The 27,772-nt window shown below is 41.8% G+C and overlaps 4 protein-coding genes across 4 annotated transcripts; 3 read left to right on the forward strand and 1 right to left on the reverse strand.

Annotated features, from left to right (window-relative positions):
• The first annotated feature begins 2,265 nt into the window (after positions 1 to 2,265).
• On the forward strand, positions 2,266 to 6,011 carry agxtb (alanine--glyoxylate and serine--pyruvate aminotransferase b). Its single transcript, XM_083991881.1, has 11 exons — positions 2,266 to 2,631; positions 3,079 to 3,271; positions 3,369 to 3,433; positions 3,547 to 3,647; positions 3,754 to 3,824; positions 3,907 to 3,991; positions 4,129 to 4,227; positions 4,438 to 4,507; positions 4,803 to 4,898; positions 5,195 to 5,323; positions 5,657 to 6,011. Exons 1-11 carry the CDS (start codon positions 2,347 to 2,349, stop codon positions 5,762 to 5,764), a joined length of 1,302 nt encoding a protein of 433 aa, XP_083848007.1. The 5' UTR covers positions 2,266 to 2,346; the 3' UTR covers positions 5,765 to 6,011.
• Positions 6,012 to 6,131: 120 nt separating this feature from the next.
• thap4 (THAP domain containing 4) lies at positions 6,132 to 9,623 on the forward strand. Its single transcript, XM_083991882.1, has 5 exons — positions 6,132 to 6,304; positions 7,604 to 7,760; positions 8,180 to 8,289; positions 8,496 to 8,599; positions 8,794 to 9,623. Exons 1-5 carry the CDS (start codon positions 6,280 to 6,282, stop codon positions 8,908 to 8,910), a joined length of 513 nt encoding a protein of 170 aa, XP_083848008.1. The 5' UTR covers positions 6,132 to 6,279; the 3' UTR covers positions 8,911 to 9,623.
• Positions 9,624 to 9,967: 344 nt separating this feature from the next.
• Positions 9,968 to 18,666, reverse strand: bokb (BCL2 family apoptosis regulator BOK b). The gene is made up of 5 exons (XM_083992224.1): positions 18,375 to 18,666; positions 17,563 to 17,902; positions 16,015 to 16,143; positions 11,973 to 12,136; positions 9,968 to 11,042 (listed from the first exon to the last, which is right to left on the reverse strand). Exons 2-5 carry the CDS (start codon positions 17,783 to 17,785, stop codon positions 10,917 to 10,919), a joined length of 642 nt encoding a protein of 213 aa, XP_083848350.1. The 5' UTR covers positions 17,786 to 17,902; positions 18,375 to 18,666; the 3' UTR covers positions 9,968 to 10,916.
• A 6,412-nt stretch (positions 18,667 to 25,078) lies between these two features.
• Positions 25,079 to 27,429, forward strand: elovl1a (ELOVL fatty acid elongase 1a; the record flags this gene model as incomplete). The annotated part of the gene is made up of 7 exons (XM_083991158.1): positions 25,079 to 25,139; positions 25,323 to 25,513; positions 26,205 to 26,285; positions 26,438 to 26,494; positions 26,591 to 26,696; positions 26,859 to 26,998; positions 27,118 to 27,429. 7 exons carry the CDS (start codon positions 25,079 to 25,081, stop codon positions 27,427 to 27,429), a joined length of 948 nt encoding a protein of 315 aa, XP_083847284.1.
• Between the last annotated feature and the right edge of the window lie 343 nt (positions 27,430 to 27,772).

Here is a 27,772-nt window from a genome sequence, read left to right on the forward strand (position 1 = left end):
TGAAAATACAGGTGTGAAGCAGCCAAAACAAGCCGAGGACATGATGTGGTGTGTCAATGCTGCAGAAGTGGTAAGAGGTTGGCAACATGAAGTCAACGTGTGTTTCTGCAATGTCTGGTGTGAACTGTTGCGTGTCTCAGATGGACCTAGATTCAATCTGTAGTAATAGACCAATTATTTCTCAATTGTTGTTTTTTATTCTGCCCACATATCGTGTGTGGGAGCAAAATGTGGAACCAGTAAAATACCTGAAACAAGAACATGTGTTATACAATCAAAGAACAGAACAGAGCAAAGTCTGATACATCCACTAATGTTATTAAATAAGGAAACTACTACTATGTGCTGCTTAAACACACTATGTAATGACACTGAGTGTGTATTGGTGTGTGTGTATTGTTGTGTGTGGCTGTATATTTGCCAATGCCTGCCCTCCTTCCTCTCAGAGAGAGCAGATTGGCTCTCCCAGAGGAGACTCCTCTTGACAAACCCACTGTTGCGGTGAGTGGAGGGGCAGACAAAAATCAACAAACCATCCGCAAACTAACCTGAACCGGTTCCAAGCTGCAAAGTGCTGGTCGCACTTTTTCAAAAGCACAAGAGTCAGGTGTGACAGATCTAGACCAGAAATGAGTCACAAAAACCAGTCCTGGTGGATCTGACAAAATGTGCACCGTTGGCTTGTTGCCCTGGCTTGACATGTTTACAAATTTAAATAGTTGATTAGAAAAGACTGAAAACTTTATGTGTGAACACTGTTTTGGTTGAATAATAAAACAATTCACCAGGATTTCTACTGTGCATTTCCATATTCCCAAATATCCTACTTCATAGGACACTATTTAAAGCAGAAGTAAGCGATCCGGTCGTTTGGGCTAATGCTGCGTTCCAGGCAGGCTTTTGAAACCGTAAGTTACAGCTTCAAGTCACGACTTACGACTTTGTAGCGTTCCACACAACCCGTAACTCGTGTTTTTCCGACCTGTTGCCTGTGAAAGTGCACTATAACGGCCACTCGTGTTTTTCCGACCCGTGAACTCGTACCAGATCGAACTGGTACGACTTCACAGGTCGGAAAAACAAGAGTTACGGGTTGCCTTGAACGCACCATAACTTCTTGTCAGCCGATGGAGTTAGCAGCCCCCGCCCTCGTCATGGATCTATTGGGCCTCGTCCCTACGTCACCACATTCACGCGCATCCCTTGGCTGCACACACAGCCCTTCATGCCGTTCTCTCTCCTCATTGGATAAAACTTGTAGGATATAGAGCACTGGAAAAGAGAGTAACGACACGCATTGGTTCAATGGAAGCGCCTCCTGGTGGAGGAATATGGGTATTGCAAAAGCGCCCAAGATCTGACAACTCTGCATTGTTGGTGAATGAGCAAGTGTGGTATTTTCAGTAATTTAAGGACATTTATAGATCACCAACGTTAATAGCATCATTGAGGATCCTTTACAGATAAACATTAACACATAGTCGAGTAAAAAAAAAACAGTTGTCTACATTAATGTTTCAATCTACATTTTGTAATAAACAAATTATAAGTATAATTTGATATGACCAAGACACCTAAAAACAAAAACACGGCCGTTTTCATCAATTTACCAGCAAGTGGGCAACACACATACATTGGAGTGAATGGGTTTTCTGGGCGCTTTTGCAATACCCATATCGCCGGTGCGTATTCTCATTTGCCCAGGTCATAGTATTTCAAAGGAGGTTAAATCGAAAGCAACTGGACTTAGTTATTTGTCTAGACAAATAACTACGTAAGTCCAGTTGCTTTCGATTTAACCTCCTTTGAAATACCCATATCCTGCCACTAGGGGCGCAAAACCCTTACCACGGGAGTCAATGGAGGTGTCGTTACTCTCTTTTACAGTGCTCTAGTAGGATACAAAAGTTTTCTCCTCGGCTTACAGCAGAGCAGAGTGACTGACAGACACGTGTTTCGGACCAAACACTCTACGTAAGTGATTGCCTCGAAGATATAGCCTAACTATTTAAGACTTATATTAACACAAATCCCGTTTACTTCTGCTTTAACTATTTAAAACTTTAAAAGTCGATTGATTTCAAGCAAAGCATCTACAATATAAAACACCCTTTTCTTCATCTTTAATTGTCTATTTATCACTCTGACTGGATTTGCCATTGTCCCCCTCAATGCCAACCCTAAAGTCAAGTGACGCACACCGCCCCGCGGCCAAGAGGTCAAAGACCTGTCACTTTTAAACCCTCAGGCAAAACTCACCGTCAGGTTCAGTCTCTTTGTCTGTCTGTCGGCAGTGAGCTCACTCGGTGCAGGCGCTTCTCAGGGACCAAGACACCAGCAGCCGTGATGCAGCGGGCTTTGTTCAGCCGGAGCGCGCTGCTCGCCCAGCAGACAGCAGCAGCAGCAGCGGCCCTCGACAGTCCGCTGGCCGCGAGGAGCGCGCCCCTGCTGCTGCAGCGCCTGGACCGCTCCATGTCCTCCGTCACCATCCCGCCGCCGGCCTGCATGCTGCGGCCGCTGGAGGCTCCGCTGCGCTACCTGTTCGGACCGGGGCCCTCAAATGTTCCGCCACGTATCTTAGCTGTAGGGGCCAAGCCAATAATTGGTCACCTGCACCCGGAAATGTACGAGGTAAGTTTGAAACTCATTCAGATTACTTTACGGTGAAAAAAAAAAAGAGAGAGAAAAAAAAAACTTTACTCAAGTACTGACTTTGAATACAATGAGGAGATATTTATGTCAATGTTGTGCCTTGCAGAAAAATAATGAATACAGAATAGAATACAGTCTATTTCTTTTTATTGGTATAATAGTTTTTATCCACATCTTAAATATTTGATTAATGAAACACATCTGAAATTAGTGAAGTTCAGCAATTATTCCCATTAAGAATTATAATACAATAATACAATGCCAACTGTCTTTATACTTTTTTCCCCCTTAATTATCAGACTGTCGAAGATCAAGTTGTGCGTAAATGCGCACAGGCTGCTATGTATACACCAGCAAAGTCACTCGGTTGTGACATAAACTAACAAATTAAGCTAAAAAGATATTTTGTCTTTGTGTGTGCTTTAGATCATGAACGACATTAAGAGGGGGATCCAGTACGCCTTCCAGACAGAGAACAACATGACCATATCTATGAGCGGCTCGGGACACGCGGCTATGGAGTGCGCGGTGTTCAACACGGTGGAGCCCGGAGAGAGCGTGCTCATCGCCGTCAACGGAATCTGGGGAGAGCGCGTGGCAGACATTGCAGAGAGAATGGGTGCGTCTTTACGCATGGTTTTACGCACACAGTTACTTGGTCCCAAAGGAGGATAAAGACACTTTTACTTATAAATATATATCTTTTTTATCTTTAGGTGCCAATGTACATAGAATGGTTAAGTCACCAGGGGGATATTTCACTAATAAGGAAATTGAACAGGTAGGTACTTAGCCCATAACAAACAGTGTTATCTGCCTCTACATACATAATTAAGAAAAATAATTAAACATTTTTATTTATATATTAAACTTTCTTCTTACTCCTTTTTGCAGGCCATAGGAAAACACAAGCCTGTGCTGTTTTTCCTCACACATGGAGAGTCCTCTGCTGGCCTCTGTCACCCAGTCGATGGCATTGGAGACATCTGCAGAAAGTGAGGCTCAGTCAGCGTCTGTCTCAAAGAAAACAAAAATCAAACAGTTGTGTGAAAACATCGGTCAGAATATCATTCACCTCATTCACTGTCATACCTCCCGCAGACATAACTGCCTCTTCCTGGTCGACACAGTCGCCTCCCTGGGCGCAGCACCCATTTTTATGGACAAGCAAAGTAAGAAAATGATGAAAGATTAAATTCATCCACATGCTACTTTGAACTTGGATGTGACATAATCTGCTTCTTCTGCTCTCAGATATTGACATCCTGTACACTGGTTCTCAGAAAGCTCTGAACGCACCACCTGGCACAGCCCCCATCTCTTTTAATGACCGAGCATGGTAAGCAGGGACTCTGTGGTGTGTGTGTATCTGTGTGTTTGTTTCCATATATGAGTCTTCATTTGCAACAGCTGAGAACAAAAAACGAAAAGTTATTAACGCAACACAACCTCCGTGTCTCCCTTCACCCCTGACAGCCACAAGATGTTCAATAGGAAAACAAAACCAGTATCCTACCTCTTCGACATGACACACTTGTCCAACTACTGGGGTTGTGACGGCAAACCTGCCAGACTGTAAGTCAACAAGAGCCATAGCGTCCTTGTTTTTCCTTATGCCCATTGGACTTGTAGATGATCTGTTATAGAAAGAGGCCAAAATCTTTCAAATTCTTTTTTTACTTTGAAAAACCTGGGACTCGCTGTGCTTTGAAAGAGTCATGTCAGTCTATAACACTAAGGTTTAGTATGAGAATAACATTTAATCGAGTCTGCTCTGTGTTTTAGATATCACCACACTGGTCCTGTGTCTGGATTCTTCGCTCTGAGAGAGAGTCTGGCAATTCTTGCTGAGAGGGTAAATGATTTACAACTCACTTTATCGTTTCTGACAGAAAAACTACATTTCCTAGAATTATTTTTTCTGATCAGTTTGTAGGTAATTGGAATTAATTCAATAAGAAATTCTTCTAAGAAAGTCTTCTTATAGAATTCATAGTCTTCGTTCTGAGGCAGGGGTAATGGTACTTCTCACCATATTACACATTCACCAGACAAAATACAAAGTGCACTCCCCATCCACTGCCAGCACCTCCTGACTTTTAAATCAGTCTGATTGTTTCTCAACAATATCGACCTTTGTCTCCCTCTAGGGGCTGGAGGAGTCCTGGAGAAAACACAAGGAGGTGGCAGCCTATCTGTACCGAGGACTGGAAGACCTGGGCCTCAAACTCTTCGTTCCTGAGAGGGTGAGGCAGACGCACAGAAAAACAATATGATGGCTAACTGGTGGGATCTGGTGTCAACACAAAGCTGAGTTATAACTAAACACCTGAGCCAGGAAAGGGATATATATGTGCTTTATACTGAACAAGATCACACATTAAAATTATGAATATTAGAGTGTGCAGATCTACATGTGGAGCCTTTGCATCGCATCACAACTAACCAACATTGCTGCAGCAGCAGCAGCAGCATCTCTCAGTGGTGCTGCTCTGTTGTGACTGCGGGCTTTTTTTTTCTGATTATGTGACATGTCCTGCAGGATCTGAGGCTTCCCTCCGTCACCACCATCGCCATCCCCGACGGCTACGACTGGAAGGAGCTGCTGGTCTACATCATGAAACACCACAATATGGAGATGACCGGCGGCCTGGGCCCTTCCATCGGCATGGTGAGTTGGTTCTGGTATTTCATCACTGAACAGTAAACAAATTATAGTCATGTTCATCAGCTGATTGTAGATAGTCTAGAGATGGCAGCACCACACTGGCAGCTAGATGATGTTTTACGTATTAAGGAGGAAGGATAATGCTTTGACTCCACATCTTTCCTGCTACCTGGGATTGATTTTCACCCCAAAAATATTGCAGTTTAATTTCAATTAATCTAAGCAGTCCAAACAAAAGCCATGTCATCTGTCTGGTGTTTTTACAGCTTTCTGAAACATACCGCTGAGTCACTGTGGACTGACGTGCTGTTCTCTCCATTGCTCTTTTTTCATTAGGTGATGAGGATTGGATTGATGGGATACAACTGTGAGAAGGCTAATGCTGACATGGCACTGCACGCCCTGGCAGACGCTCTCAAGAACTGCAAAAAGAGCAAGGCATAAGAGGCCAGAATCCCACGATCGCTCATTAGCAATTAACAAAAACATTTCATAAACCCCACATGCAGGACGTTCGGAGCAGTGCCTACGTTTAAGGAATTTATGTTTGCTTTTCCCTGCAGAGCTTTTATAAAAAACACAGGTCATGTGCCTTTCTTGTTTAAGTAGACTAGTTTTGAAATTCAAAAGGCAGATCTGTCCCATGCTGAGTGCTGTGAAAAATGTCAATAAAGTTCTTTATTTTATCAAACACTTCTCCTGCCTCCATGTATGGATAAAAAAAAAATCAGATGTAATTTCAGTCATAGCTGCAGAAGTTGATACATGTTAACCAAGTTATATTCTGCTGGTGTTGAACTGTTTTAACTACATTTCCCATAATTCCCCACGGGGATCCTATAAATCGACGTCACACTAGAGTAAACGCTGTCGCAGTGGCCTTATTAAGTGACATTTAATCTCCTACTTCTGTGCCATTGAATGCGTTTATATTTGCTCGACTGCAGGTTTTATTTTTAATGGCGTGTCCTGTGAAGCACACAGGTAAGTTGACTGGTCAATGTTAAACTGAAACGGAGAAATGTTTAAACTCTCAGGGTGTTTGTTATGTCTGAGTCACAGGCGTCAGTGTGAGGGACTAACGTTACAATCTCATGATAACGTTATTCATAAATGACTAGGAAATGTATATAGCCTAATTATATTATAGGCTACTTCTATAGAATAAAAGTAGCCTAGCATTTAACTGAGTAATTTATTGGAAGTTAACAAAATGTGAAAACAGAACAATGCGTCACCAAGTTTGACCGAGGTCGTTTTTTTTTTTTTTTTACAAACCCAACCATAGCCATGCTCACCGTGACAAAAGCCGTGGTGCGTTTACGTTCACCTGTTTTTAAAACGAAAGGTCTAACTTTAGCTTCAGTGAGAGGAAACAGACACCGGTCACAGCGAGCTGTTTCCCCGCTGTGCTCTTGTCACTTCAGTGGAGGGGTCTCCATCTTTGTGGTCGTCGAAATGTGAAAACTGCGACGTTTTTTTTTAATGAATGCTCTAATCTTTAACAGTGTGTTGTTGTAAACAAGGGCCCGGTCACCTTCCTCTGAGTTTTTAAAAAATATCTTCTTCCTCTGGTTTCTGCCAGATTGAGACCAAACTGCATCAATACCGCCACCTATCGTTAAAGTCCCTAGTTACAGGACTTTGCCTTGGCTGCTGCAAAATACTGTGATTTTATTAGGTACACCCAATACATCCATGGGTACACCCAGCTAAATATAGTTAAAAACAGGCCTGATATAAATCCTACAGTGTTATTAGGCTACTTATACCCTCGTTAAATAAATGAGGTGGAAGAAATAGCTAATAGAAACATGGCACCCAAAACCACAAAGTTAAATATGAGAGATATGGATTGCTGACCTGGGAGATTTCTAATTTTTCTGAAAGTATCAACACGCATGCTGTTTAATTTTGATTTTTTTTTTCTTGTTTTTTTGTGGGTTTATGTATAGAAAAGTGTATCAGCAGAAATAGAATCAGCACAAATGGTTCAAAACTTTGAACAGAAAAATGGCTGTGGTGGATAATTTATTTGGACTGTATATGAGATTTGATTGTTCAGGGAATAAACACACAGCTCAAAATTGAATTTATATTCAGTACTTGAGTAATGTAATTAGTTATTTCTGAGACCTGCTGCAATGTGATCTGATCACTGATCCCAAATTATATGAATTAGCCTAATGTGCTGGAAACTATATATGCTGTATGTAATGAGAAAAGACTAACTCACTCACTGTAAAAACCTATGATTCAGTTTCTTCCTGCGTGTGTTTTCAGCTGCAGAGTTGAACCCAGCCCTCCTCCCTTTGGAGTGGCTCCTGGGCACCTGGGAGTCAGACGAGCCGGGGGAGGGCTGCTTTCCCACCATTAAGCCTTTCCACTACATAGAGACACTGCACTTCAGCCACGTGGGACAACCAATCATCAACTTTATGTAGGTTAACACACGTGTAGTCGGACGTCAGTGAGTCATTGGATACCAGGTGTGGTTGAACGTTGCTGCACCTACAGTATGCAGCCACACCCAACCTTGCTGTTTCTTTCATGTGGGTGTTGCATTTTACCATAAAGAATATTTTTGATGACATTTTTACACAAGACACCTGAGCTTGTCTCATGCAGTTTGTAAGTTTGAGAAGTAGAGGGCTTTTGTTTACTCTGATTGAGACAAAGTATTTGTGGTTTGTTACCAACTCTGCCACTGGTGCTGAATTAGCATCATTAGCGCATTAACTCAGCATTGTGGTGATTCTAATTTGCACAAAACACAATGGAAACAGTGTAAACAAGTGGTAATAATAATAATAATGCTAATAATCCTCAGATGACTCCTCGCCCACGTCGTGTTTACAGGTTCAATGCCTTCCACGCAGAGTCCAGAAAGCCTATGCACAGGGAGTGTGGCTTCATTCGAATACAGCCAGGAACCAACAAAGTGGCCTTTATCAACGCACAAAACACAGGTAGTCACAGTTCATGTCTGTTGATGCAATGTCATTGAATTTCTGGAATATTTTTCAGTTTATGCTTATTCTATTTTTCTCTAGGCTATCTCTCTTTAGTTGTTCTTATCATGGTTATATTGTCATCATAGTATAAGATTAAGTTACTTGGCACATAATGGCTGAGAATGACACACTTTTTAATAGTTAAATGTTATCTTGTGCAGGTCTGGTGGAGGTCGAGGAGGGTGAGCTGACAGGGCAGCAGTTGAACCTGCAGAGCCAGGCTGTGGACAGAATTTCTTTTGCCAAGGAGCCACATGTTCAGCAGGTAAGATCATATGAGGTACCGTTACTGTCGGCACTAACTGCTTTGTTTAATCACTAAAAAAAAAAAAAAAATCTGTGTCATTTTTTTTACCCACCCACAAGGTCAACAACATCAACAAATGATTTTTAATGAATAAATGGAGCATCTTTGCTGCTTTCTGCCGGTGACCTCGCCTGCTCTTTTCCTTCGCTCAGATTTCCAGAGTGTTTGAGCTTCGTCCAGATGGGAGGCTGGAGCAGACAGTTTCCATGGCAACAGACAACCAGCCTCTGACGCAGCACTTGCGCATCACCTACCGTCGCTCGTCTTGACCCAACAAGCTCCTTATGCACATAAATATCTTAGTCTGGAATGACGCATTAAAAAAACACAGCTTGATCAATCCATAATCAGACAAATAAGCATTGAACAATTCTAGTTATACAGTTCTGTGATTATGGCTCTGAACCATTAATGGTGAATGTTACGTTGAATACACAAATAACAAAACATTGTTTGGTGCTACACAAGATGAACCAAGCGTTAATGTTACAGTCATTTTGAAAAAAAGTGAATCAATACAAAAAGATTTAATATTGCATTTCTATGAGGTTGTTGTATTGTACGGCCTCACCTAAGGCATTAGTGAACAGGTGCTTGAGTAATGTTGATGTTCATTGTTCAGATGTTTGATCTTTGAGCTGTGAAGCTTATAATGCACTAATCAATATTGAGTACAGACTCATTTTACCTTCATTGCACTACTACAAGTTTGAAAGTGACTGCTGTACTCGACTTTCTTTTGAATGTGAAGTTAAAGATTTATTTGTGACTGAGTCGTACTGAATTTACAGCTGTGGTTGTCTGTCTGCTCAGTATAGATGTTCTGATACTAACTAATTTAAATGATCAAAAATTAAGAATTGTGATCTATTTTTATACTTGATGTATTTAATGCTAATCAGTTATGATCTTGTATATCTCTCTGTCCACCTGGAGGTGATGTTTAATGGTCAGTTGCAATAAAGTCTTGCTTGCAAATTAATATATGTCCTTGTTCCTGATGCTTTTGTACATCCCATATCTACAGCATCTCATGTTCAATTCTGCATTTCTATTGTTCTGATTCTGAAATGGTTTCTCCTCAACATCTTTGTAATTTCCATGTTTTTTATCCACAGGCCAGGGAGCAGCAGGCTGTTTAATGTGTTGTTTGGGGTTTATTTTATATGCGTACCCCCAAAGGAGAAGTTCACCATTTTGAGGGGAAACATATCAACAAACATAAACAGCGAGTTCATGTGTGAAGATTTATGTTTATTGTAGATTTAAAAAAAATGTTCAGACACACATTTATAAGTTAACACTGTGATAGTGACAAGCATCAGGCATACCATACAATCATCCCCCAAGAGCCGTATCGGCTCTCGTTATACTGCAGCGGTCATAATCAAAATAAAAAAATAAAATCATAAATAAACTATTTACAGATTAAAAAGGAAATGAATACCACCAAAATATTTGAGTTTAGTGTGTACCGTTCCTCTGTCCTTTTTAGTTCTTTGGACAAAAAAAAAAAATGGCAAAAATGAGACCAAACGTTTCACGATCGACCGTGTCTTGAAATTGCAGCAGAAAGTTTTAGTACAGGTCACAATATTTTGGATTACATGAGCAAAGAGACAGTCTGTGCTTTGGTGAAGTGCAACAGTGTAGGTAAAACCCATGAAGTGAAAGCAGCTGGTACCACCTGACATTGCCCTCCTGAGTGACTACTCTTTGACAGTTCAGAAAAGTTTAAGGCCCAGCCAGCTGAGCATCAAATCTCACGACATTCATTCATTCACAAGGCGTCCACCTTTTTTCGTCGCTCCTGCAGGTGTACACGAACATCACATCAAAAAAACACCAGACTGTTTATCTCACGAACAGTCTCCCACAGCTCATGTTCACCCCGAACACCACCATCATCACACATGACAGTTACAACACTGGAGAAGCCTGTTTTTACTGCACTGGTGTAAGCAGAGTGAAAATATACAGAAAAGGTGCCATGAGGAAAAACATTGCCATTTATGTTCTTAAATATCACAGCGACTACTCTTTGGATGAAGGGTAATCACTCACAGGCCCATCTGACACCGAGATAACACAAACATGATGCTGATGAAACATTTGCCGATGGCCCTTCAGCTACACACTGATCTGATCTGCGTGCAGGCTAAGTCCCCGTTGAGCGCAGTCTCCGCCATCTCCGCTCCAGCTTTTTACTGACAAAGTCTGAGATTTCAATCTCGTATCAAACGCGATGACTGCTGCGCGCTCCCTTCTCGGCTGTTCACGGCTCCTTCATGATGTAGACGTACATCGTGGTGAGGAAGTACTTCAGGGACTCGATGACAGAAGACAGCCAGTGGTGTTCAGGAGAGAGGTCCCTCTTCACCACACATTTAGTGATCTCCGCCTGGAGAAAAAGACAGAGGACATTTTAGAAATTTTGATCCCTATAAAATAAAATAAAAAAAACTTTTATAATTCAGAAAGATTTTTGCTACCGATAGCATAAAGTTCAAATACAAATACAAATAAATTAATGGAATTGAAACAATTTACTTTGAAAAATGTCTGAATTGTTTTTGCACAAACATACATAGCATAAACCATAAATGAACTCAAATGTGTGTGGGGGTTTTCTTTTTCTTTTCAAGCTAAAAGAGTTTTTTCAAAGTAAAAGGAATTCAAGCTGGTACTGAAATGCCAACTTTAAGTAAACGTTTGAAGGATTAAATTGAGATTAAATGCTAATAAAATTGAAATTATTATTGCCATTCTTTCAAAATACATTGGTGGCAAAACATGTTTCACAAATCACAAAAGGAAACAGGTTCACTTCTCCTGCAAAGAAACTCAGCAGGAGACTCGGCCTCAAAGGAGAAAACAAAGGAGGACAAGGTGCTTCAGGAAGAGGCAGCAGCATTCCAGCGGTCGGCCACAGTTACAGCACCGACTGCACCAGACGGTCAACACAAACAAATATCTCAAGTGCAGATCTTTTCGACAGGAAGCTACAGTTTGCTCAGGAGAGCTCATCAGATTTTACGTAACTCCGCTCTAAGACTATCAGAGCTTATGAAAGCACAGCAACATGAACACTCAACATGAATCACTCTTTTAACTTGAACAAAACAATGTTGTAAGTTTTTAACTCCCAGAGAAACAAGATGCAGGCAGCACTTTCCTCTCGTTTATCTTAAGAGTCCATTTTAATCTTAATTCAGTTTGTCCAAAATCTGTCTGTCTGCAAACTCCTGCAGCGGCGGCAATTTAAGATACGATTAACCTTGTGTATACAATCCAAATAGAGTTATCAGCACATCCAGCAGGGAACGCTTACCCATCCTCCTCGTCTCTTCAGCCAGGGGACCAGGAACTTGCGGACAAACTGTCCCAGACTGTCCACTAAGATGTGGACGGTGGTCGGATGTCCTTGTCTGACGCAGTCCACTGCCAGGGCTCCAGCTACTGCATACATGGAGACCACCTTACCCCAGGTTATACCTACAGGAAGAAACACAGACATCACTGGGTTAAGGTTCAAGTCGCTCTAGGGATGGATGTGCAAGCACTGATGTCTGTCGTCCCTGTGCTGCGTATCAATATTATTGGTTGTGTCCGACTGTGCAGAATTATATATGCAGAAAAAAATCCTTTATTTTTGTTATTCTTTTATGATTTTAACCTGAATATCCTAAGAAACAGGTCATCTGGGACTTCTTTGATTGGCACTTTTCTCTGTTGAGAAGATGATGTGTTTTTTTTCTGTAAAGAAGCCACATGATAAACACATTTACTCCTCAAATGCAGGTTATTGATAAGTCTTTAAACGTGCTCCAGTAAGCTCCAGGAAATTGAAGCTGATATTGATTCTGGGTCACAGTCACAGGGTAACAGAGTTTATCCACAGGACCCGAGCGTCAGGCCTCCATGGTTGCAGCATTTCCTGACTGGAAACGATAAAACTGCCACATTTATCTCAGCGTAAACACTCCACGTCGAGCATTAACACCCATCTCCTGTGAGGCTCGTCCTTCCTCAAAGTCTGTTACATGTTCTGTGACCTGTCATGAGGCATGACGGGGCAGCTGGTGGACCTTGCACTGAAATAAACGGCAAATATGAGCCGAACGTCAACAAACCAGTGCATTTGTGTTAATGCGGCTGATAAGAGCCTGATGTGCTGCGTCACATGCCAGCTGTAAATTAAAGAGGGTGAGACCGGGCCGAGGTGTCTGCGCCCTGAGGTGGACGAGGCACTGACGCAGTTTCAGACGTGGGCGAGGTGAACGGGTTCAGAAAAAAGATTTTGTATTCACCACTCAGAGGGACTTGAGGCGTATTCTTTGACCTCCCTTTTTTTTTTTTACCTAAACAATCCAGTCTGATAATTCAGATCATCCGGCCACTTCTATGTAGAGTTTCCAGGTCAGTCAGGATTGTTTTAACGACTGTGAGTGATGCAATACAGGGTCTAATGGCATTAGCCTCCTACAGGTGGTGGCTGCACTGTCATGGCTGTTCCCCAGAGCTGACCTACAGTGTCTGACTGTGGCTATAAGGGGATAGAGCTCTGGGCGAGCTTAAATGAGATAACCGTCCATGGAAGCTGTCAGAGTACGTCACGTCTCACTCCCTACTGAGAAGCAGGGCCAAGAATAGAGACAAGATTGTCAGGGATAAAGCTGGAGGAGAGGAGGGCGGAAGGAGAAAGAACAGAAGTGGGAGGCAGGCGAAGATAGATGGAGAAGAGACAAGCCATGTTGATTTTACCGAGGGAGACCACAGTGCAGGCGGCTGGTTAAGCGATTCCTAAAAGATATGATGCTGTCATACGTAGTTGGATTCAGTAGACATACAGTATCATTCCTTTGTGATCTCAAAGTTCACAATAAACACTTGGAGGCATGATAGCAAATACCAAGTAGCTATAAAAAGGTACTTCTAAATCAAATCCCAAACAGCAGGAAAAACAAACTTGCATGTTTTTTTCTATTTATATCCAGGTTTCCACCCGTCCCAGAAGGCCAGGGGCAGCCTGGGTTCACCAGTTTGTTATTCCTCAGAAGGAATCCCACGCCGTTTCTAAAAATTGCACCTTGGTGACGTCAAATCAAGCACAGGCTTAGCCAAAACACAGGCATGAAAATTAAATTAAACAAGTCCGTTTTTGATCTTTCCTGGAAAAAGGCCAAATTGGAGCTGCACAGCGACCAGAGCGTTAAATCCGCCCCACAGGCTCACACACAGAGGACATGAAGTCACTCTTTTTTTTTTCTCGGGCACTTCAAAATGTCATCACCGCTTTGAATAGCGTACAAAGCAGATATGTTGTCAAGACTATTTAAAACAAGTCCCAGAGCCAGAAGAAACAAGATCAAGTCAAGACCCAGTCTGACAAAAACCTCAGTCCTCTGGTCCCAAGTGAATGAGGATCAGCCAGCAGCCAGTTAAAACCCCATTTTCTCAGGGTTATGTCTTTAAACATGTTCACCACCTACATTTAAAGCATCAACAGGGAATCGTTGGCTCTCTGTAAATGCTATTATGCAGAGAAGGCCTGGACCTGGTGTATTTGAAAAGTGCCTTAAGATAATTGTCCAATTACATCTCAGTGTAAATATGTTTGCGGTTTAAAGGCTGTAGAGTTAAGAGCCGGACAAAGACGTGATGCTGCACTTGTCTGCACAAGCAAAAACTGGCACAAGTAGTTGTACAGTGAATGAGACAAAGAGACCCTGTTTGCTCCCTTTCCCTTGCACCTTGCCACCCACTGTGTGAACTGGGTGTGATTACTACGGTAGATACGTTGTTTGTTCTCGCATGCCCCCACAATCCTGTCATTGGAAACGTATAAGGGAGGGGTCTGACTGGATTCAACCACACGTCAACTTCTTCAGAAGAAGCCCAACGACCTTAGTCAGATTCATCTACTTCTGTTAGTCCCAGACTGGCCGCAGCAGGATGAATGTTAAGGATGATGTCCATGTCACACTGATGTCTATTTGCTGATAGACAAAGAGCTCGAGGGCTCTGGTGATTGGCAGAGTCTAAGTTTAAGAGCAAGTAAAAACAAAACAAAACTATTTCAGACACCGAGACCAGACTCAAGACCAAAAGTGGGCAAAAGACGGACGAGATGGAAAAGGACCCGATGTGATTTATTTATCACAGCAAGTCAAGAGAGGAATTTGGTTGTAAAATACGGCGCGGCAGAGTGGCGTCCGTGTCATTTACACTGCTTTCTGTTAACAACCCCACGGTCCGACGGGTCACATTTTATAGAAGACAGAGAAAATCTTTACTGCTCACTGTAAATTATTGAGTGTCTATTGCAGAGGGAGTAGTCACACCGGTGCTCCTTTTGCAGTGAGCCCTTTAAAAATATAATTCTTACTTATCAAACTCCATCAATTTGCTTATCAAATATTGATTAAAGCAGAAGTAAGCGATCCGGTCGTTTTCGCTAATGCTGCGTTCCAGGCAGGCTTTTGAAACCATAAATTACAGCTTCAAGTCACAACTTACGACTTTGTAGCGTTCCAGGCAACCCACTCGTGTTTTTCCGACCTGTTTTACCTGTGAAAGTCACTATAACGGCCACTCGTAACTTCCGACCCGTGAACTCGTACCAGATCGAACTGGTACGAGTTCACAGGTCGGAAAAACACGAGTTACGAGTTTCCTTGAACGCACCATAACAGTCCTCGTCCCTACGTCGCCACATTCATGGCGTCCCTTGGCTGCACACACAGCCCTGCATGCCGTTCTCTCTCCTCATTGGATAAAAACTGTAGGATACGAGAAATGTTTTCTCCTCGGCTCAGAGCAGAGCAGAGGGACTGACAGACCCGTGTTTCGGTCCAAACACTCTATGTAAGTGATTGCTGTCGGAAGATATAACTATTTAAGACTTATATTAACACAAATATATCACTTACTTCTGCTTTAACTTTAGCTTGTGATTTCATTGGAATTACTTGGGCCATAATACTGTATGTGGCCATGCAAAACAGAGACAGAACACGTTCACAGCCAGCGTGAATCTGAAACTAGTCGTTTCAGTTCAAGTGGGTCTCAGCGGTCTAATCGTAAGTGAGTCTCTTTAGATGTAGGACTAATGATGTGTTTTAAAGTCTCACTCCACCTTTGTGTGATTTGCACCCACTCACTCTCGCTGAAGACACAAATATTAACGTGACTGCCTTCATCAGTCGTCTGAGGCTCCGTGGAGGCGTCAGCAGCTTCCTGAGCTGGCGGATCTCCGTCAGCTCAAGACGACATGTTCGCTTTCTAATGCGCTACATCATCCCTCCTCCTCCTCCTCATCATCATCATCATCATCCTCATCAACACCTTCAGGGCTCAGGATAGTTTCGTACCTGTTGAAAAGATCTCTGTTGCCACGCCGATGAAGGCATCTGAAACCATGTTCTCCATGGCAACAGAGATGTTGAGCTGCCGTGCCACGTTCCTGTACAAACTGGGCTGTATACACTCCAGCTCGTCGCCTAGGTGACAGAAAGAGAGAGAGAGAGAGAGAGAGAGAGAGAGAGGGATAGAGAGAGAGAGCACAGATGAAAAAGACAGAAGCATTAAAAGTCTGTTAGAGCGACCACAGTAATTCTGAATGAATGAAGCAGAAACCAAAACACTGGTTCAGTTTGAAGCTGTTATTTAAACATTACACATCATGCACACAATCACACAATTCAACCACTTAGCCAACTCAGACTAATGGTTGTGTTATGCTTGACGAGGGGTCACTCAGATGACAGGATGTCAAAGTGCTGCTGGTATCCTGTATAAATACACTGGGCACTTGAGCTGCTGTCTAAAGTGATTGTGTCTTCCAGATGTAGCAATCTCACACACACACACACACACAATCCTTGACTCATTGCAAAGCTTTACATAGCTTGATATAGCCTATGCAGCAGCAAGTCTGAAGTATTTAGAGATCCTGTTGAGAGTTGTTCATTCTGGTTTCTTGGTGTGTATCAATTATCTGTTCCAGCTCTGTTGAGTCATCCTCAGCCTACAGTTATCTAAAAGTAGATTAGAGCGCAGCAACTCTGCTTTTTAGACCCAGGAGGAGTGAGCATATCACTGTCACACCAGTCAGCTTACACCGGCTTTCTGCAGAGGATAATGTGAATATACTGGCTGCTCAGTGTAAGACTGTATTCTGTCATTTCTATCATTCATTTCCATTCATTTCTACTATTCAGTCTTTGAATGTCCTGAAATTAACATTTAAATTTTGGGGATGCTCCTTATTATAGCAGACAATCTGCCCTATTCATCTTATTTCATGAATTTGTGCAGCTGTTTCTCAACCCCACCCAAGAGAGAATGTCCATCTGTGCGTTTGTTCACATAATTTCTTCAAAACCAGTGCAAAGAAACAGGATTTTTCTATGATCTCCCTATTATGCTGTGAAATGGGGACAACATTTGGAAAATCTATTCCATTTGATGCAGATCAGGGTCCAAAGGAGAGCTTCAGGAGAGCTTCCAGAGCAGATTGAAAATGTCTAAACAGTTCCTATTATTAAAAACTTGGAAGATTGTGAAGCCTTTGCTTTTTTTTCCAGTTGGAAGAACTATGTTTAAACTTGTGTTTATATTAACGTTTGAGTTAAATATTACATTTGAAATGATGGGAAATTAAAGAAGCTATGGCAATGTCAAATAAGATACTAAACATCTTTAAAAATTCAAGATGGAAGAAATCATAGTATAAACTGTAGTGCAGCCACTTGAGCTTCCCTCTCCTGACAATGCCAAAGCCAAAAGAAAAGAAAAGCCAATCAAGTCAAGTTCAGAGCTTAACGGGAAATTAAACCACTGGCCTTGAATCTGTGACCCATGTTGCTACAGGATGACAGTTTATCCGTTCACTGATTTTCCAAGTCTGGTTTTCTTACCAAGACAGAGAAGCACCAGAGACACCTCAGAGAGCGCCGCGTTTGACGGAGAGAGGTTGAGTTCACTTTTGGACCATCCCAGGCCGTTCTGGTTGAGTCTGGACAGGATGTAGTCTCTGCCCAGGGCTTTGGACTGGGACACCAGCTCCTTCTCTGTCAACGATCTATCGAACACGTCCAGGACCTCTGCAGCAAACACAGAGGACTTCCGCAGGACCTCCATGTCCTCCTGCCAGGGGATCTGGGTCAAAGAGCGTCTCTGACCTCTTTGGATCAGCTGTTTCTCAGCGCGTCTTTATCCCAGGAGGAACAAAGTTTAATGGAGGAGACGGTACACCAGCTGTGAGGGGAAGAAAACCCTTATTTAGACACAGCCAGGGAGAACTGTGTAGCTTTAATGGGTGAAATTATCTTGAAACAATCCTAAATCCCCACTCCTAAAAAAAAGTGTGACTGGATTAATACTTCCTGTTGTTACTAGACACTTTTTATAAAACAGGAGTGTGGGTGTATGAAGCCATGTAGACACCAGAATCTAAATCAGACCAGAAACTTATATAATAATATGATGGAGGCGTTATTGTTGTGAGTCACATGGTTGGGACAGTCAAGATATTGCTACACTTCTTGGATTATGCAACAACAAGCACTGATAGCCTACCACAAGATGACAAGGGAAATGTGTTTTTGCTGCAACGGCAGTAACAGTTATCTAGGTTTGAGATGAAACCATCAGACTGCTCAGTGTAATCTTCGAATGAGGATTTGAGTCAATATTAAATGGTGGACGCCGAGAATAAAAGCGAGCTTACCTTCAACATAGTCTCCACATCAAGGTGCCCTCGCTTCTGGTATCACCAATGAATCAATCAATCTGTCGATGATGGAGCCTCCAATTGATTGATCAATCAGAAAATATTTCAAACCAGCTTTCTGCAGTTGTGTTGTGTTTCCCAGACGTAAAACAAACAAACAAAAACGATAAACCGCAAAAACAGCTCGGCAACCCTCAAACAGGAACTGGTTCAGACAATTAAAGAAGCGCAGGGCGAAGTTCTGCCTCAGGTTTCACTGCCAGCGACGCTCATGGTCCGGTCTGTTCACTTGTTTCCCCCGAGAAGCAGCAGCGTCTGATCCGACTCGCACGGCTAGAAGACGCCTACCTGTTGTTCCACCTCCCCATTGGCGCTCACTGGCTGCGTCGGCTTTACTCCCCGGGATAAACCAGCTGGGAGGAGTTTGATGCCTGCTGCATCAAGGCTTTCTGAACAAGCCAACCCTCCCCACGGTGGACGACGAGGATCAAATCAAGCGCTCACTACCTTTTCATTCATAATTTCAGGCAGAGTAAAATCCTGCTGCCAAGGAGCTTTTTAAAATATTTGTATCATCACCTCATTTAGGCTACTCCAGTGTGTGTGTGTGTGTGTGTGTGTGTGTGTGTGTGTGTGTGTGTGTGTGTGTGTGTGTGTGTGTGTGTGTGTGTGTGTGTGTGTGCGTGTGCGTGCGTGCGATACAGGTCGGAAACTGTCACACTCTGACTCATCATTTCGATAGGGTTTTCCCAGTACAGGTAGAACAGGTGTAATGCCCCTGATCTCCTGACAAACTTTAAGTGTCCCCGCTGGTGCCAAGAGTGTCGCACTGTAAATCCTCGTGCAGGTAGCCTACTTATAGATGTCCTGCTCTCAGTGCACTTACAACACTGACACACACAAATGTGGGCTTCACCCATTAGCCTTACCTCCTTCTTATAATGATAATGGATTTATTATTGAGGCAGTTATTAATTAATTAATTAAAGTTATTTATCAATTTTATTTTAAAAAAGAAATCTTAAAAATATATTAGGTCTAAAAACTTTTTTTATTCTATCATATGGACGCTCCACATCTTTTATTTTTATTTTATTTTTCAATTTGAAAGTATCATGTTGAAATTATCATATTTGTTATTTTGCTGTGTTCAGCAGTGACTAAACATTTGTGTGTGTGTGTGTGTCTGTGTGTGTGCATTACATGACATAGCCTAAACAGTCAATGATAAGCCGACATATTATATAACAGCAGCCTTTCAAAGTAAAAGACACACAAAGGAGGAGGAAATAATTTACTTTCAGTCTTAATTGTGTAATTTATGCTTAATCTAAATTGTAGGATAAATGTTGCTGTTGACATTTTTTTTTTCCTGTTCAACTGTTTGGCCGCTAAGTGTCACTGTTGTTCAGTTTCCTTTGTGGTCAACATTACTTCATCCTGATGAAGACACTGAGGGGAGGTGGCCATTCATTTAGTTTCTCTCTTGGGTTTTGTATTTGGACCAAGAGCAATACACAGATACTGAGCACCACACTGATGTTACCGGGGCCTCAAGCCTAGGGGGTACTCGGGCCGGTAGCTATTGTTGCTACACAGCGATAATGACTGTGGAACAATGAGAAACAACACGGTTTCAGCAGTGTGCGACTTCCTCAAGCACCATTTTATTCTGCCTCCTATGTAAAATGTCACACATCTCATTTCACATTCAATGGCGAATTATCAGCCTTAATATCAGACACATGCTTGAGATTATAACTCAAATACATGTAAATAATAACAAAAGAAATGACAGTATATTGTGGCTACATAGTGCATAGCCTACACCAAAGTCATCAAAAGATTCCAACCACATTCAAAAATCACATTGCCTAACTTTAACAACATGTTTACATGTAGGCATTTTGAGTTAGAGGTTTTCTCACTGAACCTGGTATCACAGTGCCACCTATGGTCACAAAGTGGAATTACAACAACATGAACTGTATGGGAGTCTAACTAAATGTAACTGAAATAAATGAAAATGAAGAGAAAGAAGAAAAATAAAAATAAGGGGGGGTGCTTGTGTAATACATATACTAATGAGAGGCTCTTTATTTCCCGACCTCTACACTGACACGATGTGCCTGATAGTCTGAGCCTGAATTTTTTGAATAATAGGCTAATAAATAATTCAGATTCAGAATAGTTTATTTATCCCCAGAGGCCAATTCAGTTTCCACAGACCAACTAACACATGAACTTAGATTCACACACTTGACTTACTCAAGGAGTATTTTGCGGAGCTCTTTTTACGTGGCACATAGGGGTAAATTGCATAGGAGTATATAATCATATACTCAAGTAATAATGATGAGACACAGATCAGTTTTAATAACAGAAGCAGCAGTGTAGGGCTAGAGGTGAAATGATAAAATGTTCAGAACATATACTGGGGTTCATTCAGAGCAGAATGAATCCTCCCTGAATGAAATGTGGATGCATACCAGCAACTAAATGTTATGCACGACTGGCAACAGGTCTTTATTTTCATGGTATGAGCATGTTTATTCGAAGGATTACTATCTGTGTCTAATGTCAAGATGAAAATAAAGCTGGTACCTTTTACTTAGGCCAATATTTGGCATTTGGCATTTAGAGCCCTCTACCATTTCAAGTTATTTCTCCTTCAAGTCTTTCATTACTCATTACATTACACTATGTGCTGCTGTTCACCTTGGCTAGGACATCCTTGAAAAATAGAATTCAAGATCTCTTCCTGGATTTAAAAAAAAAAAAAAAAAAAAGGTATGTTAAAAAAAATTGCAATGCATTTCAAATGTCTTGCTGAATGGATCATCAGTTCAGGTGCAGTACAATTGACAGCAAATGTTTTACATGTTTTTCAAATCAGATGGGAAATAAATTGATTATACTGAATAAAACTTTGCAAGAGTTGGTTTGTTATATTTCATTATGAAACACAATATTTAGCCTATTTACAGTTACAACTGTACTAAACACACAAGGAATCTAGTTTTGTCTCATTACAAATGCAACAAAGTGACGGAGGACTGTCCATATTCCAAAAATATTGTGTCACTTAAAAAAAAAAAAAAAAAACTTTATTTATGAACTTTGGGGACCATGTGACTCTTGTGTTGGGCAATCTTAGCTGTTACTTTACAGACTACTGCCCTGTTGCATGTTTACATTAGTTTGGTTAAATCTGGTGAGACCATTCATTCATTCATTCATTCTCAGCAGCCGTGCTCATCCTCTCACATCCAGAGGCATCTATCCTGTCTAATTCATCACAATTAGCTAATTGGAGACAACCAGCATGTCTCGAGGACTAGGTCTATCCTCTGGTTATGCTGATGGCCAGAGAACTATATCTCCGAACAATGTCACGTTGTGCTGTTGTTTGTTAGTATCTATGTGATCAATTCTGCCACTGGGCAAAACCTCGACCTAAGTCAGTGTTAAACGGTCACAAGACCGAGAACAACAGGGAGTGTGTGTGTACTGACATGGTTGCTATGAAAAAACAGCTGCTGATGTGATTAGAGACAATGACAGAAACTGAATCTCCATCATTCGAGTGTGTTATTGCAAAATGATAATGTCTTAAGTTCATACTGCACATCTGCATATTTAGTTTCTTAATAGAGGCAGTGTTTCAACTATTTGAGATTCATCATATTATGTTTTGGTCAGTTTTCCAACTATATGAGATGGTGTTTTCTTATCCAGAAACCTCAGCTGATGAGCGACATGCACATAAATGCAAATTCTCCTGTGCAGCTTATCCTCCGCAGAAACAATCAAGTAAACAACTGCACCCCCCTTCCCCCACCACCACACTATCAATGGGCGAAACTAAACAGTTGTTAAAAAGCTGTTTCACTCTTATTTGAGATTTTGTTGACCTCAATGGAGTGACTGAGAGTGAGAGCCACACCTTTGAGTGGCCATTTAGTGTCTTAATGATCACTTGTTGGGGCTTCACTGAAATATGCAGCTAAATCCTCCGACTGATCCTATGCACTGTCAGGCCCTGAACGCATCATATACATATACAAGTGACAAAACCCAGTGTCTGGCTTGCACAGCATCTATGCACGCATGCAGATTTTTAAAATTCAATAAAAACTTGTTGCAAGTTTTGCAAATGGAAATACACCTTATCATATTTGCATACAGATTTATGTGTAACGTTCCACTTTAAATGATTTAAAGTCCGAGGTATTTGAATCTGCACTTTACGACAGAGCTAACATGTGATAAAGTGTCAAACACTATGTAAGCAGCACTGTTCCCTCTAAGGTGTTTTACTGAGCAATTGCACACTGCTCCCCACCTCTTTGCCCAGAAGACAAAAAAAGTTGCACACTCAAATATCCCCGACTAGTTTACTGTTTATTTCTCCCTAATGTGTGCTTCGAATTGTGAAATGTATGACCTTAACCGTGGTCTGTAGTGCAACTACGATTTAAGTTTTTGCTTGAGAATTATTATTACTGTTCATATCAAGAATGCTTCTGTGCCACGATTTGATGACACCAACTTTATGTTAGTTATTTTTTTCATATTGTTCATATGGCAATAAATGCAAAATCTATTTTGCCAAAACAATATTGTATTTTGTTATCTTTAACTGTAACTGACCTTGATATGGAGTAGCCTAGGTAATGTTGTCAAAAATAATCTGTTATTAATCATTATAGTAATAGCCAATTGTATTGATATTTGGAGTTGGAGAGGTGAGGCCATAGCACCGGCATGTGGACGTACTGTGTACGCTTAAGCTGTCGCTCACAGTCGCTCAAGCAGGTCATCAGGGGAGTTGAATTTCTGCTCAGGAGTTTTGAAAATTAGAGGGAACATTGCAGACAGTTATATTTCCTCCCCTCCTCTTCTCTCTCTCGTGCACAGATTCCTGTCATTCCTTTTAGTTTAACACACGTAGTTGAGGACAAAATTTCAAGCTTACGCCCATCCTTGTGCCAGTGCTTGGGGAACAGGTAAAACCAGAGACACAGGAGCAGTCGTCACAGCAGCGAAGGGTTGGACAGGAACCCATCCCCTTTGTGACACCACGCAGTCAGGGATGGGCGACACATAATGACATAAGGTTAGTGAGTGTATCTGATTTTACCTTTAACCCAAATAATGTCTGAGGGATATTTTTGAGATCTATTAAGTCTAGTAAATGATCAGACCTTTTTGGAGTTGCAGTATGAAGTCATTATTTCACTAAGGTCAGATTTTATAAACTTTTAACCTCCAACATTTTCACTTTATTCATACTTTTATTTAAAAGTGTATTATTAATTTATCTGTCACATAGGGTAGGATTTTATTTTATTTCTTGCTAATTCACTCTTTTTGTTGTTGTTGTGACCCTGATAAGAGGATATTCCCCCCTGGGTGTTGATTTCTTTAAGCCCCCTTACAACTCTGACCACATCTTCCTTCACCACCACTGATGGGACAGACCAATCACAAACAGGCTAAATGAGGAGAGATAGGTGGAGCTTAGCACTGAAACAGGGTGTGGTCCTGAAACCGGCAAGGTCTGTAGTAGTTGCCCAGGGGTTTAAATTGAGTTGAATGAGCTCAGTCCCATAGTTGTCATAGCCAGCCAGCCTCCAACCTTTACTCTTGCTTCCTCTCAGCCTGTCTCTGTTTCAGCTCCTGTTGGATTTTTAATTTCTTTCTTTCTTAAAAAAAAACACACACACACCACCTGTAGGACATCTCAGGGAGGAGTGGAGGCTGCCACACACGGACTAGCTTTGCATGTTCCTGGTCTCCACCTGAGCAGTCTGAGTGGTGGTGGTGCTGCTCTGTTGGATCCGCAGTGCTGAGCTCTGCCTGTTCTGCTTGTTTCGGGAGTGAGAGCTGAGGACCTGCGCTCAGCCGGTGAGTCACTTTTTGTATGAATGCAACAGCAGAGATATGATCGCACCAGTTTAGCTCGCTGCTGCGCTAAAAAAAAAAAAAAAAAAAAAAAAAAAAGTTTTAGTTTCTCTTTACTCCTACTGTGGATAGATTAGTGCCGAACACCGATTCAGACATTCAATCTGCTGCTTTTATCGTGATTGTGTGCTTTGGCCCCCGTGGAAGTTCACAATCAGCCCAGATCTTGGTAGCGCAGCAAGGTTGGCCATATGGGCCAAGTTCTCTGCCTCACCTGTTTGACTTGCTCTGTTAGTCAGCACGAGAGTATTTCATTGTATTTGGACTGACAGCAAGACTGAGATGTTTCACAATCCTTCATATAGGCTGTATTTTTTTTTTTAACTCACTGATTTTCTATGTTCACAATGTAGAATTGTTTTTCTTCTCTCTCTAATTGATTTAATTGATTTTGAACAGAGTGCAACATTAGTGCTAAAAAAAACAGTGAGAGTTTTAGCTTGCAATCTAGCATCTAAACTTTAGATTGATATTGTTTCTTTTATGGTTGTCCTGTTTTGTTTTTTTTTGAAAGCTTGTGAATACATTATGCCACTGAGGGTTGTTTGATGAGCCTGTGCAGCTGTCTCCTGTTTGTTCAGTCAGTGGGGAAGCAGCTGGACAGGTCGCCTGGTTGCTCACCTCACCCAGCCAGCCTCACTTTATGATCACTCTTCATCTCCCTGGTTTCTGAATGTCTGGTTTTCTCATATTTTTCCAGGGGTTGAATAGAACAGAACAAACAAGCAGTAATCATGCTGCGAGAAGCTGCGTCAAGCATTTTAAGACTCCACAGTTATCTACAATCTAGAACTGGTAAGTAGGGTATATCTTTGCCCCCATCGTGCGGCATTTGTGTCTTTGTTTTCTGAAGATTACACCTTGAACGTGGCCATACCTGGACTGAATTTGCAAGTGATCTTCCATATGTGACCATCGCTGACAGGCAGAGATAGCCTACAACTGAATGTGTGTGTGTGTGTTTTTTGATCCTCCCAGATGTCAGAGTCAGAGACTACCCCCTGATGCAGAGTCCTGTACAGATGACCACCCTCCTGATGGCCTATGTCTTCTGCTCCGTGTACGTCGGGCCTCGGTTGATGGCAAACCGCAAACCTTTCCGCCTAAACACAGCCATGATCGTCTACAACCTCAGCATGGTTTTACTGAACGCCTACATAGTCTATGAGGTATGAAAAACAACAACGACGAACTGAGTTTTCAGTTAAAGCAGAAGTAAGTGATATATTTGTGTTAATATAAGTCTTAAATAGTTATATCTTCCGACAGCAATCACTTACATAGAGTGTTTGGACCGAAACACAGGTCTGTCAGTCACTCTGCTCTGCTCTGAGCCGAGGAGAAAACATTTATCGTATCCTACAAGTTTTATCCAATGAGGAGAGAGAACGACATGAAGGGCTGTGTGTACAGCCAAGGGATGCACCTGAATGTGGTGACGTAGGGACGAGGACCAATAGATCCATGACGAGGGCGGGGGCTGCTTACTTTATCGGCTGACAAGACGTTATGGTGCGTTCAAGGCAACCCGTAACTCCTGTTTTTCCGACCTGTGAACTCGTACCAGTTCGAGCTGGTACGAGTTCACAGGTCGGAAGTTACGAGTGGCCGTTATAGTGACTTTCACAGGTAAAACAGGTCGGAAAAACACGAGTGGGTTGCCTGGAACACTACAAAGTCATAAGTTGTGACATGAAGCTGTAATTTACGGTTTCAAAAGCCTGCCTGGAATGCAGCATTAGCCAAAACGACCGGATCGCTTACTTCTGCTTTAACCAGTCCCTGTGCTTTAAAAAAAAAAAATAGAGTGCTTCTAAGTTTGATGTTAACAAAAGCTGTTGGTGTGTGTCTGACTCCTAGTTCTTGATGTCGGGATGGGGGACCACCTACACATGGAGATGTGACCTTATTGACACCTCCAACAGCCCACAGGCTCTTAGGGTAAGTCAGTGAATGGTTCCTTATGTGCTTCGATCTGATTTATTTGACCTGTTTTAAAAAGCTGAACCTACATGAATAAATGTTGATGTTGTTTGGTTGTTCATCATTAGATGTTTGAGATTACAGATTTTTTCTTCTTTTCCTTTCCCCAGATGGTTCGGGTGGCTTGGTTATTTTATTTTTCAAAGTACATTGAGCTCCTTGACACAGTAAGGACACTTTCAAGTCTCTAAATGAATTTTTGCCTTTTCTTGTGACATATCTTAGTTCACTTGAGTTTATTCTATTATTTCTTTTTCTCCTAGCTATTCTTTGTGCTGAGGAAGAAACAATCCCAGATCACATTTCTCCATGTTTTCCACCACTCCTTCATGCCCTGGACATGGTGGTGGGGCGTCACCCTGACTCCTGGTGAGGTTTGCTCAGCATGAATAATGACATAATGTAACATTTTATAAGTTTACACTGTGTCCAGAGCTGTTGGGGCTTGAGAGGGTAGATTTAGTTCAACTGATGGCTGAAAACAAAATGCTGAAATTAAACACATCATTTGCTGTGTCTTTTTTCCTCAAGTTGGAGGAATGGGCTCCTTCCATGCCATGGTGAATTCAACAGTACACGTTATCATGTACTTCTACTACGGACTCTCTGCTGCAGGGCCTCGCTTCCAGAAATACCTCTGGTGGAAGAAGTACATGACTGCAATCCAGCTTGTATGTCCCCCCCTTTTTTTTTTTAAATGTTTGTATTGAAATGCCTTGCATATCGCTACAGATCTGAGTCAGTCTTAGATTTTTAATAACTACCTGCTCTTTTCCTTGTTGTTTTACAGACACAGTTTGTTCTGGTCTCCATTCACATCAGCCAGTACTACTTCATGGAGAAATGTGACTACCAGGTCCCCACGTGGATCCACTTGATCTGGATGTATGGTGTTTTCTTCTTCCTCCTCTTCTCCAACTTTTGGGTGCAGGCCTATATAAAGGGCAAACGGCTCCCTACCGCAGATGACAAGCCGAAACGGAACGGCTCAACCAGCTCAACCAGTGAACCTATCGCCGTGGTGGCCAATGGGAAACACCTGGAAAACGGGAACCACCACACCAATGGCAAAATCTTCCTGAGCAAAGTAAAAGAAATTTAACAGTGACTCTAGAGATGGGACACTAATATGTCATTCATCACTCATACCTTTTAGCATATTGGAGTGGCACAGAGTCCAATATACTACTAACAAAACCTCATAATTTTCATATAAATCTAGTCTTTGTTAAAATGATATGTACACTTCTTGGGATATGAATGGCGTATTATGGCTTGCTGGTGATCTCTGCATGTGACATTGTGTTTGTTAGTTGTTGTGAACACTATTAACTGTGACACACACTGTTATGTCGACTGGTGCTCATCTTGTCACTGATGGTATTCTTCAACTCGAGCTTGAGCAACCCGAGCTCGACCTACACTGTTTGTCTGACATCACGCTT

The sequence above is a fragment of the Trachurus trachurus genome, assembly GCF_905171665.1.
Source record: "Trachurus trachurus genome assembly, chromosome: 17".
NCBI classification, from domain to species: domain Eukaryota; kingdom Metazoa; phylum Chordata; class Actinopteri; order Carangiformes; family Carangidae; genus Trachurus; species Trachurus trachurus.